Consider the following 14,256-nt stretch of genomic DNA (forward strand, 5'->3'; position numbering starts at 1 on the left):
TGCGAAGAATACTGTAGATTGACTGAAGGCCTTTCACCAACGCCTCAGCCTCTTGCCACCAACTTTCTCGTGCGTGCAAAAGCAACTGACATAGCAGGTCTAGGCTATGGGATGCACAAGGAGTCTATTCTATACAGTTTGTGGGAACTCATCCTCTAGCATCTGTCCCATAGAGAGGCAGTTGCTGTCATTGTCAGTGACCACTGGCACTATGTTTTGTGGGCCTATCTCAATAATAGCCTCCCACAGGTGTTTCCGTATAAACTCTTGTTACCATTGTCCCAGGCATAATGCAACAATGGCACGCAAGAACATAGTGCCCTTGCAAGAGGACGCTAAAAGGTTGTACACACTTCTCTTGCATACATCTGTCCACCCATCACATAAGAGTGTGCAATCATACTTGGTCCAAGTGGATTTAAGTGGCTCCACCTCCATCTTCAATGCATGTTTCTCTTTTTTGAGCTCTATGTCGTGCATGCTAGCATAGGAGGGTCCCTCCAACTCACTTCCAATGCGGTTGATTGTCTTCATGGACTTTCTCCATCATGGGGTGCACACAATGTTAAAAGACAAAGTGCATTGGATGAATAGCCTTGCGAGTTTCTTGGTTGTCTCACTTATTGCTTGCTTGAATGCTTGCTCTCTTGAGTGAGCCTCTAGGTCCTACAAGCAAAGAGCTTCTTTTTACTGTCGGAGCGGAACTACCAACACTCACAAATCCTGCTTGGCTCTGTGCATCAGCATCTAACTCTGAGCCCACTCCTGTTCTCTTGGATGCATGATCTGTATCCTCACTACCTTCAACATCACAACCCTGTATACCCAACTGCTATTTTTTCCATTCTTGTAGGGCAGCTTTGATTTCTCACCAACGAGCAAGGACCAATGCCTTCTCCCTTCAAACCTGAGAAATGGGCCTTAATGCAGGTTATGCTATCACCTAAAGAAACCTTGCAAAAATCACATTTCCGCTTTGAAGTGCCAGAACCACCTTATTTTTATAAAGGAGTGACGTTTAGGGGCAAGATTAGCGCCATGGCAAGAAAAATCCCCATTAGCACCTTGGCAAGAAAAATCCCCAATTTCACGATCTTTTTTTTTTTGGGGGGAAAAGAAAGTTTAGTGAAAATTGACTAAACCAACTTGAGATATGGTAGGCATGTAGGTCGAGAAGAGTGGGAGTGGGAGGGGCTGTGTTGGCAGTGATTTGTGGACATGCAGGTTGCTAGTGTTGAGAATCCCAGGTGTAGAAAGACGTCTTTTTCGAAAAGTGTGAAGTCTGGTCGATTTGATAAAAAAGGCCCAATTTCATGTGGATAGGGCTTGGCAAGGTAAGAAATGTGTTTCATACGTTTGAAACGTTTCGTAAGTTTCATACCATTTGAAATGCATTTCGTAACTACTAGCAAGTAGTGAAGAAGAACCGGCTTCCAAGAAGTGGTCAACCTTGTTCAAGGTTATGAATGGGCCTTCTAAAAGGCTTCCTTGAACCAAAGACACTCACACTCTTTTGTAAAAACTTCGCTAGACTAAGTTGGTGAAACCAAAGCAAAAAAGAGCTTGGTAAATCCAAACATGTCTAGACTAGGTGGTGAAACTAAAGCCTAGTAGAGCTTAGTAAATCCACACGTCTTAAGTGATCGATAATCATTCGAGGGGGAGTGTTCGAAATAGTAAATAATCATGCATCAACATTTGAAAAGGCTCAAAGGTTAATTCAGGAGTCACATTTACCGTGAGCAAAAGTCAAATAGAGGGACTATTTTTGTGCTCACTTTGATGTGATTTTGGTGCCTATATAAGGCTTATCAACTAATTAGAATTAATGCCCTTGCTTCATGCTAGTCTCTTGTGTTCATCTCTTTTGCTCATTCTCTTGTGTTAATCTCCTTCTTTAGTATAATCTCTATGCTTAATCACCATGATTAACCATCATTTCTTTCCACCCTAGTTTCTCCAAACCCTATTTCCAACAATACATTCTTTAGATAGTTGTGGTCATCATGTTGCGTGTTTGTGGATGAGGATCCATAAGTTGAGGTTAGGACATGGTATAGAAGCATATTGTCTCTAAAACATCATCACGTGTCTCTGTCTTGGGCATCTAGTTTAAGGTTTGAACTTTGTTTGAATCACTTAAGCAGAAACTGTTAGCATATTCATCCCCAGTTTTTGCCCATGTTTGGAGTCCCCTTTTGATCTCTTTTATGGCCCTTGGTTGTGAGCTGGCCACCCCTATTTTCCTGGCATTTTTCCCTACTTTCTTGGTATTTTTCCCAGGTTGGGTGGTGTCTCTTCTGTTGGCCAGCTCCATTTCTCCATTCGGCCAAGTCTCTTTGTCCAGTTGGCCAGCCCCTTCATGACCTATTTATAGGTGGGCTTGCCTCCCTCATTTTTCATAGTGTAGTCCTGTTTTGTATCCCTCACTTACGAGACCTTTTATGTCTCTTGCTTGGGATTGCTTCATTGGAGTATATTCAGCATAGTTGCACCACCATCTTTAGTGGACATCCCTCACTCCGCCGGATCATGGAGTCTGCAGACCAGCGCAGATTTGGCCAGTTCTTGCTAGAGACACAACGCCACAGAGAGACACTGATACGGACTCATACCACAGGGAGAGGTGGGCGACAGCTCCAGCTATTGATTTCTTCCAGAGATCTATCCACCCTGACACAGGAGGGGGTTACACTTCAGCGCGATGCGGACCTCCGAGCCAAACGGAGACCGAGAGCACCAGGCTACTAGACTCCGAGACTACATCAGAGGGAGATCACAGAGATACGGGCTCGACATCAGCAACATATCTAGGAGCGGCTAGCTCACTTACGCTCACACCCGGAGATCATGCTGCGAGGTATTTTTGCCTCGCCATCGCCTATGTATCACATATTACACCCTCATTATGGTACTGGTTGGAGCTAGACAGATTTGCATTGCATTCTTGTATACCCTACGCATATAGGTTGCATCTTGAGCCTCTAGCAGAAGTGCTCCATCCATCGCACCCCCGCACTAGCTCAGTACTTTCATAGTTTATTTCATTTTGTCCTTTTTTTTTTCTGGACATCCAGAAGACATTGACAGTTGTACATTGATTTGTCTCATAGGTCGAGTTCGGCCTCTAGTAGACGTTAATACAACTTTCTTTCTTTCTCTCTCTCTCTCTCTCTCTCTCACTACCTTGGATCACATACTGACACTTCGGGCACTTATTGAAGAGGGTAGGGCACAGAAGAGAAGGATATACTGCTGCTTTGTGGACTTCCGCAAAGCCTTCGATACCGTACCATGTGCCAGGCTTATGCACAGATTGCATGACATTGAGGTACCCGAGGATATGCAGTGGGGGATATATGCTTTGTATGAGTCTGTGATGACAGGCAGAGTCCGAGCTCCAGGCGGACTATTTGATAGGGTGACCAGCACGATAGGGGTGAAGCAGGGATGCCCGCTATCGCCCACCCTCTTTGGACTGTACATTGATGCGGTCTCTGATTATGTAGATAGATTGGGAGGCCCAAGGGCATGCCTGGCAGGGGTGTTGATACCCATCTTGTTATACCCATCTTGTTATATGCTGATGATATTGTTCTAATCTCAGACTCTCTAGAGGGATTACAGAGACACTTGGATGAATTACAGGCTTTCTGTGCGGATAGGGATCTGACAGTCAAACTTGGGAAAACCAAGCTGATGGTGTTTAACACCACTCATTTGTCAGCTATGCTACCAGGAGGTAGAGACAGAGGAACACTACATTTGCCGATGTACACTCTATTATGAGATCCGAGGGAGATATCACTGCCTCTTCCGAGAGGGTTTTGGGCCGTTACGTGAGATGCTTGGGATTGTTTCTACTTGGGCTCAGGAGGCACAGAGAGACCCTCTTGGCAGACAGGAGGCCGAGCCATGATGTACCTAGACAGAGGACCCTGACAGATTTCTTCGGCACCAGCACCAGCAACCCAGCCTACACACCTCGTGATACCTCCTCCATTGGGCCATCAGGGCACCGGGGAGTCACCACTGATAGAGCAGTTATCTTATGTCGTGCTCATCGGCCACGCCCACCAGGATCCTGACCACGGCATCCTCACCATCGCGAGATCAGAGCCATTATTGCTCGGCATCGGAGGCGCCTACCTCGCTTCTACGACCTCTCCATTCTAGACAGCCCCATGGCGGGGATACTTGATCTAAGGAGAGGGCAACACTTCAATTGATCAGCATACATGGATCTATCTGATATACATTTTTCAGTATTTTCTAGTATTTTCTACTCAGTATCATCTCGGAGTCTTACAGTTCTGTTCTTATAACTGTAGGACAATCAGTTTATTGTACTTTTTGTCTCATTTAGTTGTTCTCTTTGATGAGACACCAACTTCAGATGTACTCCTCAGATCAGCACACTCTAGTGCTTATCTTGCTTCCGCTTTGTGCACTCTTTCATGGTACCATTGCTCTAGGTTCAGAGTTCACTTTGCTGCCCTTGTTTATGCTCAGTTTTCAGCACCTTCTCTTATGCGTTTTTTTCTTCTCAGTTTTGCTGCCGGTTGGCTTGCCTCTTGCAAGCGTTTCACCACTATAGTTTGTGGTCATTCTTGATTGGTTTTCGACCCCCTGAGACTCCTGTACAGCTGTCGGCTGCTGTGTTTCAAGGCAGCAGCACTGTTTGTGCTGCGTTTTTTTCCTCTACAGGTGTTTTTGTAGAATTTGGTTTTCTGATTTGAGGTTTGGTGGCATCCGTTACCTGTGGAGGTTACTTCTTCTTCTGAGATTGTGCGTTTTTCTTTTGAGATTGAGCCCGAGCTTTTGTGATGGGTGCCTCGACTACTCTTCATATGTTCTCTGAGTCTGCAAAGTTGGATGGCTCCAACTATACTTTATGGCAGGTGAAGGTGAAATCAGCCTTACGGGACTGGCTTGGTACAGTTGCCAATGCCACCCCTCCCATCCTTTCTACTGCCGGTGTGACTCAGGCATAGATTGATGTTTGGCGGGCAAATGATCGTCGTTTTTTCTCCTTTCTGATGTTGAATTGTCAAGATTCCGTTCTCTCTCATGTGCGTACAACAAATGTTGCACATGAAGTTTGGAAGGCATTTGCAGATCTTTACGAGATGAAGTCTTCGAGTCGGATTTTGGCTTTGGAAAAGCAGCTTATGAATTTGTCAGTTTTTGCCTTTCCATCTTTGTTTGCTTTCATCTTGAAGATGAAGGGCCTCTGCGACGAGCTTGCTGTTTGTGGCAAGGATATCTCGACACAAGATATGGCTATTCGGCTCCTCTCCAAGCTTCCAGAGAGGTTTGATGCTTTCTTTTAGTCTCTTGTTTCTTCTCCTTGTCTTGTTCCAGTCAATTGGGAGGAGGTTCTCCCCTCCATTATGCAGATTGAGTCTCGCTTTGAGGAGTGGAATGGCACCTCTGGTGGTTCTGATGGAGCTTTGGCTGCTCGGGATAAAGGGAAGAATCGACAAAAGAAAGGGAAAGGGGGTTCTGATAAGAACTCCAAGGATAACGACAAAGATAAAGACAAAGACAAAAATAAATCTTCTAAAAATAAGGACATCGAGTGTCACTACTGTGGCAAGAAGGGTCATAAACAACCCCAATGTCACAAGAAGAAGTGGGATGAAGAAGCAAAGGACTCTACCTCTACAACGGTGTCTCAGACCAAGAAGGATGATGGTGGTGCTCGTCGTGTACTGGCCCTTGTGACTTCTTAGTCGTGGTCTTGGATTGTGGATAGTGGTGCTATTGCTCACATGACACCTCATCGGGATTGGTTCGAGGACTTTACTACCAGGACATGCAGTATCACTTTGGGTGATTCTTCATCCGTGCGAGTGCATGGACATGGCACCATCCTCATTTTCCACTCCTCCGAGGACAAGAGGTACTTCTCTGACATTTTGTTCATTCTAGATTTGGCATTTAACCTTTTGTCAGTGAGTGCTCTTATAGCTCAGGGTGTGGAGGTGATCTTCTCTTGTTACGAGATCACTATTCGTGATAAGGAGACTGGTAGCGTCTTGGCTTAGGGAGTCCAAGATAGTGGCTTGTACAAGTTGACCACTTTGCTCTCTACTAGTTCTTCTTTAGCTCTTTGGCATGCTCGGTTTGGCCATTTGAGCTATCAGCTTCTACAACGAGCTTCAAAGGATGGGTTGGTTGAGGGTTCACCGATCATCAAGGCTCCATCTTTTGTTTGTTCCTCTTGTTTACAAGGGAAGCAACACTGAGCCGCCTTTCAGAAGGAGGCGACACACAGATCTTCGACATCACTTGCTCTTGTTCATGCAGACTTATGTGGTCCTATGAGTACCGCGTCTTTGAGTAAGGCGTTGTAGATGCTCGTGATGGTGGATGACTTCTCTAGATTTACTTGGGTCTTCTTTTTGAAGTCCAAGGATGAGGCTTTTCAGCACTTTTGTGATAGGAGGGTTGAGGTGGAAAAAGAGACCGGTTCTTTGGTCAAGGTTGTCAGGACTGACAGAGGGGGTGAGTTTACATCTCAGAAGTTTCAACAATATTGCAAGGATCATGGCATTCGGAGACAGCTTACTACAACATGTACTCCATCACAGAATGGAGTTGCAGAGAAAGAACAGGACCATCATGGAGATGACCTGTGCTATGCTTGAGCATTCTTCGTTACCCTGACGTTTCTGGGCTGAGGCGGCTTCTATTGCAGATTCGAACCTTTTTATCCTCCTTGAGAGGGGTTTGGTTGTTATCATTGTGGTCTATGTTGATGACCTCATCTTTACAGGTTCTTATTTTGTGAGGATCCGTTCAATCATGGATGCTTTGGAGACAGAGTTTGAGATGACGGATCTTGGCCTTTTGCATTATATTCTTGGCTTTGCGATTTGGTAGACTCCTAAGGATATTTTCTTCTCCCAGCAGAAGTACACACAGGAGATACTTGACAGGTTTGAGATAACTGGATGCAGATCAATATCTTCTCCTATGGATACTAGTGAGAAGCTTTCTTTTCTTGATACTTCTCCAAGGATTGATTAGGGACAATATCGGGTTCTCGTCTGTTGTTTTGTTTGGTTGACCTACTCCGCATTGGACATTTGTTTCGCAGTCAGCTTATTGAGTTCTTTCACATCCAAACCCCGTCAACAGCATTGGCGGTGTGCTCTCAGGGTTCTTCGGTACTTGCGTGGTACTTTGGACTTTGATATCTTCTATGGCCAAGGGTGCACTCTTCTTGGATGGTCTGATTCAGATTGGACTAGAGATCCAGATACTCGACGTTCGACCACTTTTCACTTGGGTCAGGAGCCATTTCATGGAGCAATAAAAAGCAGCCTATTGTGGCGCTTTTATAACTATTTGGCCCTCCTAGCTCTTTTCATATAGAACTCATGCCCGAACACATGGGAACATGGTTCCTAAAGTCCAAATTGGAAAAAGCACTAATCTTGGTCAAAAAGCAAGAAAAAGCAAAAAAGTCAAACTATGTTGACCAAAAAGCAAAAGGCACCATTGGAAAGAGGACATCGAACTGGACCAAAAAGCTAAAAGCTGCTATTTCAAAAAGCAGCTCCAGGGTCAAAAAGCAAGGTTCTGAAGTTGTAAAAGCACAAATCGAGAACTTTGGCAATTATTAATAATATTTAATAAAAAGGCAAAAGCAAAGTAAAAAGCAAAAGCATCACTTTTTGGCAAAAAGCAAGGCTTGCCCAAGTATAAAAGAAGCATGAGCCTCTCAAAAGCAAAAGTAAAGCAAAAGCATCACTTTTTGGCAAAAAGCAAGGCTTTCCCAAGTATATAAAAGAAGCATGAGCCTCTCTTGAGCATCGAGTTGAAGAAGAACCTCTTTATCGCGTTGCCATCTTCGTTGAAGCGTGGAGATTATCTTCTTCATCATGATCTATGAACCAAATCATGGAGTTTTTCATCGTTGCTCATTGATTTCAGAGTGCCTCCATCAATTGCAGTGCCACGTCATCATCTTTCCGTATGACGGTACGGAGCTGTTCAGCCGTACGGAAATGTACGGATAGAAAATTTGAGGAACTCTAAAAATTTCAGAAACCCTAAAACTGCTCCAAAAACCATAAAAATTACTTTTTGGAGGTTTTTATCGCTCGAAAACCATTAAAACAAGTTTTTTATTAGTTTTCTTGTGAGAAAGAGTTTTTCCATGGTTTTCTTCATGGACAAGGCTATAAGAGTTGTGGAGATTACTCATGGGATGAGCGAGTGTTTCATGGACTTGGACTTGGACTTGGACTTGGATTTGGACTTGGACATAGAGCTTGGACATGGAGAACTTGGGCATAGAGCTTGGACATGGAACATGAAGCTTGGACATAAACATGGAGAACTTGGACATATAGCTTGGGCATGAAGCTTAGACATGAACATGGAACTTGGGCTTGGATTTGGATCCAAGCTTAGATTTGGATCTGAACTTGGACTTGGACTTGGATCTGGACTTGGACTTGGATTTGGACTTGGATCTGGCCTTGGACTTGGACTTGGACTTGGATCTGGATTTGGATTCATTGGATTCATTGGATTTGGATTTGGATATTAGATTTGGTACTAGCCCGGTGAGAGATACTTGTGGATCATCCGCATGGTGTGCTTGGCATCAGAGATCTCGTGCCTCGACATCAACATCGACTTGGATATAATACATCGACATATCTGTTTGTTTTGTATTCATTGATTGTATTGATCCTAGCCAGCATGCCCGTGGATTGTTCTTGAATAAATTCCTGAAAGGGGGCGGGGCTTGTTCCTCGCTCAATGTGGTGTACTGTGCAAGATTCCTATTCCCTTCTCTCTCTCCCCTCTCTCTCTCTCTCTCTCTATATATATATATATATCTTTATCTCTTGGACACATGGTTGAGTTTGTCACCGCACACCCCGCTGGGCTTACAACTTGTGGAGTTTGTTATGCTGCATGTGAGGCGATTTGGCTGCAGAGATTATTGGGAGAACTTGGCTTTCCTCCTACAGGATCTACTCTTCTTTGGTGTGACAATCAGAGTTGCATCGCCATCACCAAGAACACTGTGTTTCATGCTTGTATGAAACACATTGAGATTCAGTATCTGTGACCGCTCCCTACAGGAGGCCTACAGATCGGAAGACAATCTACACATATTTAGAACACTTAATTTAACTGTTATTAAACAATGGAAACAACATCAGCAACACAAATACTGGAAATACTGAAAATACAAATGACACCAGCACTGGGGCCGGAAAGGGCCGCCCCCCCCCCCCTCAATACTTTTTGTATTTCTTGGAGTATTTTTATTTGTACAAGTGTCACGGGCCTGACAGGCTAGATTTCTCCACATCGGAGTGAAAACAACCAAATAAAACTGGTTCAAGTCGATGAAGAGGTGTTGGTTGGAGTAGCCCCAAATCACAGGCTCATTCCCACCTTCACTGGTGGACACCTGCCTTTCACTGGTCTTCTGGGACCGTGTACCCAGTGAGTTTATCAGGCAGGTACAGTCAGGTACAACAGGTACATATGGGCAGCCAGCAGGTACACGTGGGCAGCCAACAGTTGTAGGTACAGCAGGTACTGGTCAGGTACACGTGGGCAGCCAGCAGGTACACATGGGCGGCCAGTAGGTACAACAGGTACACAAGGCAGTAAATGAGCAGGAGGGTGCTGTACAGCAACAGGTACAGGCATGGTACAGCAGGCGGGTACTATACAGCAAGCAAGTACAGGAGGCGTGGGCAGCCGTGCAGGCAGGTATAGCTGCAGCTTCAGTAGGCGTGGGCAGCAGGCGGGTACAGCATGGAGGATACTAGGCGATGGAGAGAACTGAGCAGGCGATGGAGAGAACTGAGCAGGCGATGGAGAGAGAAATCCAGCCACCACCCACGTGGGAAATATGTACTAGTCTTCCATGCAATAGTTGCTTTTAGAATTATTAAACTCTAATCAAAGGTTAGTTTATAGGCACCCACACTAGAAAGTAAATGTCCAGTCCAAATTTAAATGTGTGTGAACACATTAGCTTATAAACATTAAAGCTAACCATAGTTTATGGATTTTACCTTTTAAAAAAGGCCAAAATGAAAATACTCACCACTTGTTCACACGCCACAGCACCAAGTCAGCAAACAGCATTCCACGGTACACTGGGGACGTCCCCGTTCAGTGTACTGGCACGGCATAACAGACAGACACACGCAAACAAGTCATGCAAAAATAAATTTATGCATATGCAGGCATAAATGCATGTGCACAAATAATGGATGAAATCTCCCTTTCATGAAACTTGTACAAGAGGTTCCTGTCGGGCACAAAACTGGCACGACAAATATAAATAAATATGTCTTGGTCTTCCTATGGAGTGACAGTCCCATAGGTAAGACACCATCCTGGCCATACACGGGTGGCACCACCAGGCTTCCGTCCATTCAGCACGAAGCAAATCACACACGGATGACACAAAACTGGTTCCCGTCCATGTGACGCAGCACTGGTCGCACACGGGTGGCACTGATCTGGCTCCCATCCATGTGACACCATAAAACTGGCCCTTTCACATGGGACACTGGCTTGGCCCCATGTGAACATGGCACAAATCTGGCCACAGTCCCATAGAAGTGGCTCCAGAAATGGAGATGGACCAAATGGTGACAGTATCACTATGTTCGTGAATGGGTTCTTGCGAAAACCAAGGTTATGGTCTTTCATACATCGAGACAGGGCAGGAGTCAGCTGACATTCACTCTCGCAGGATGCCAGGTGGAGGTGGTGACATCATACGTGTACCTAGGGGTTACCTTCTCTGCAGCAGCCACACGCTTCACCATGGGTTCAGCAGCCAGAGCTAGATTGACACGGGGATATGCAGCATTGGCTATGCTAGAGAGACAGTGCCACCAGGCGCATTTTCAGGAGCCCCGGACGAAGGGGTGGCTATTTGACACATTAGTCACACCGGCATTGATGTATGGAGCAGCGGTATGGGCGCCAGGCCTTGCTACCCATTGGTGGACACAGATAGAGAGACCACAGGCCCTCATGATGGCACGCATGATACGCAGCAAACCGTCGGTACCTCATGACATTATCCGAGCAGAGTTTGCTGCGTCTCCTATGATGGTAGAGGCCATATTTCAGACTATATGCCTGCTAGACAGATTTAGAGAGATGCCACAGGACAGATTGTCATACAGAGCTTTTGAGGCATCTAGACAGCTAGCTGAGGCAGGAGACAGAGGATCATGGTATGCACAGGTCACACATTGGTTCTCACAGCATGGCCTAGACATGGATCATCTACCACCATTCCAGTATGACAGGGATGCACCACATATCCGTCTCTCTCATAGTGAGAGGAACAGAGTATTGAGACAGGATCTATGGCAGCTCTATACACGAGAGACATGGATATCGCCTACACAGCCTCTTCCACCGAAGATGCTATACTACAGAGATCACTTCATGAGTATCACTGATGATGGATTTATAGAGAGGCCTAGATACATGGAGGGCTTTTTACCACACGGCTCCCCAGTGGCTATTGGTCAACTCAGAGTTTCATCACACCGATTGGAGATTGAGACTGGCAGAGCAGCACGGATCCCCCGAGAGGAGAGGGTATGCAGATTGTGCAGAGAGGAGGTGGAGAGTGAGGAGCATTATGTATGCAGATGCAAAGCATATACAGCCATCAGAGAGAGATATCCCATTCTATTCAGAGAGCCACGTTCCCTACGCCAGATCTTTGAGGTAGCAGACCAGCGCATACTGGGGAGATACATTCTAGACATACAGCGACACAGAGAGACATTATTACAGGCTCAGACAGCTCCAGAGGGGGGGCGACAGACACAGATTATTGCATTTTTTCAGAGATCCATCCCCCTCCCAGCCCCTACACGGCAGGGAATTACTCTCCAGAGAGCAGAGACACTTAGAGCCCGCAGGAGACAGAGGACACCTGGCTTTCGGACACCACGACTATACCAGAGAGAGATGACAGAGATCAGAGCTCAGTTTCACAGAGAGGGTGCGGAGCGACTGGCTCGCTTCAGAGCACACCCAGGCATGTTCTTCAGGGAGCTGTGGACACCTTTTCACTGATGTATACCATTTTATACCCCTAGTATGGTACAGGATGGAGCTAGCTAGGTTGCATATCATGATTGTATACTCCATGCATATAGCTTTGCATTTCTCCTAGTAGTAGAGCTCCATCCCCTGCACACCCAGATTCAGTTTTTTTTTGTTCAGTACTTTTTCATTTTGTTGGGATGACAGAGGATACCCCATACAGGTACTCCGATTTGTCTCATAGGCCGAGTTCGGTCTTTTGGAAGACGTTAATAAAATCTTTCTTTCTTTCTCTCTCTCTCTCTCTCTCTTGCACTTCTCAGATCAGCACACTCTAGTGATTATCTTGCTTTTGCTCTGTGCACTCTTTCAGCAGCATCAATTGAGACCCCTATAGATGCTTGTGGGAGATAAAGTGACTACTTGAGTTAGTTTGGTATTGGTACTTTTGCGATGTCCAGAGGCAGGTTTGATGGTCATCTTCCTACTACCCTCAATGGCATGGAAACACTAGAGGACCAGCAAACACCACGAGAATAATGTTGTGGGGCACAGAAGCTTGGTTCTGAAGTCAACAAGGTGCCATTATAATGTGTAGTCTCTCTACCTTGTTCCACTTACCCACAGGAGTTCTAGTACCTCAGAGAAGGGAATACAAATGAAGTGCTCTTCCATGGGCTTGATAGAAACGAGCTTAAAAGTATGTCCTCCTCCAGTCAGCCTAGAAATGCGTTCCATCTCACTAATGTGCAAGGGCTGCTGGTTTTGTTGAGTGTTTTGATTGCAGATATACCACCTTAGGCCCTCTCTTTGTCCATGGACTCATTCCCAAATTCTATGCGGGTATTTATGACTAATGTGAAAGATCTTTTCTGTGGTTGCATACCGATATTTATCAGCTTATCAGAGTGGGGCCCTCCTAAACTTAATTCCCATGTAGGTGGCAGGCTTTTCTAGCAGACAGAGAGAGAGAGAGAGAGAGAGAGAGAGAGAGAGAGAGATGTGAAGGGGTGAGCAAAAGAGCTTAGCTACTCTTCTTGACCCAAAAAATCCCGAGTAACTCTAGTCTCGTTCTTGAGCAAGTAGAAGTCGTCTAAAAACAAAGGGAATTAAAAAATAAAATAGATAGAAATCTAGTTAGAGCATAAAGATAGAATTATGTTGGGCATGGGGAACAGAAATCATATGACTTAAGCTAATGAAACGTAAACTTGTGTGTGGTACTACCAGAACTTATATGATGTGCAAGGAAGTTAAAGCAGTTGTGACAGTTGGATGCTGCTACAATCTTCTTTCTGAAAAGTATGACGATGAGCATGCATCAGGCAGTGTCTTTGGTTTTCCCTTAAGCGAAGGTGTTAAGGGACTTGGACTCACTCTAGGCCGGAGAGCACGTGATCTTGCATGCCAGGTTTGAATATGTACTACTTAATGATGCTATAGTCTTCTAAGGCCTAACTGTTCTTCAAAGTTTTTGCTGGGAAATATAGGTGTTTAGTAGCGTGCTCTCTTTATGCTGCTTCCAATTGAACTTATGCTAATGTTCTCGTATTTGAGGTTTGATTTAATGGCCTTGTCAACTGTGGTACTTCTTTATGTCAATGGAAGATGAAAATCAGAGTTAAGCCTTCAACTTTCGTGAAGCTGGTTCATAATCAATCATCTCATTGAGTACTTGCATGCTTTGGGCATTGGTAAATTTTCTTGTCAAGAGTTGCAAAGCAAGATTTTATCTTGTAAGCGTATGAACAGATTGAACTGTATGGTGCATTCTGTACCATTCCTTACAATACAGAATGTAACCAGGGGTCAGCTTGCGCCCTGGTGATAACATGTGCGTCGATCAAAGAAGAAACTTGCCAAAGCAATAGACCACGAACACGAACATGCTGGACATGTGCATCGATCAAAGAAGAAACTTGCCAAAGCAATAGACCACGAACACGCTGGACATGACCTTTCACCCTTGATCGTGAATCAAAGATGAAATTATTTCGCATGAGCCAATTATGCCAAAGACCCAACCATTGAAAGAAAACAAAGAAGACCTCATGTTGTTGATTGTTCCTCCTGGGCTGACCATGTCCAAATACCCACTACCTGGGTGACAAAGTGTGTCCAAACACCATTTGCCACACTGAAGAGAAGAACTCCCATATCTGGCGAGCCACTGGGCAAGAAATA

General features: G+C 45.1%; 1 protein-coding gene across 4 annotated transcripts in view; it reads left to right on the plus strand.

Annotated features, from left to right (window-relative positions):
* Positions 1-14,256, plus strand: part of LOC147621368 (S-adenosyl-L-methionine-dependent methyltransferases superfamily protein) — a 77,563-nt gene that overhangs the window by 35,448 nt on the left and 27,859 nt on the right. For all 4 annotated transcript variants that reach the window (XM_086824106.1, XM_086824108.1, XM_086824105.1 and 1 more), the window contains exon 8: positions 13,303-13,483. In XM_086824106.1, coding sequence (XP_086680232.1) covers positions 13,303-13,483 — 181 coding nt within the window. The remainder of the gene's footprint in view (positions 1-13,302; positions 13,484-14,256) is intronic.

This window comes from Cibotium barometz, chromosome 30, assembly GCF_041138505.1.
Source record: "Cibotium barometz isolate CiBa-2024 chromosome 30, ASM4113850v1, whole genome shotgun sequence".
Lineage (NCBI taxonomy): Eukaryota > Viridiplantae > Streptophyta > Polypodiopsida > Cyatheales > Cibotiaceae > Cibotium > Cibotium barometz.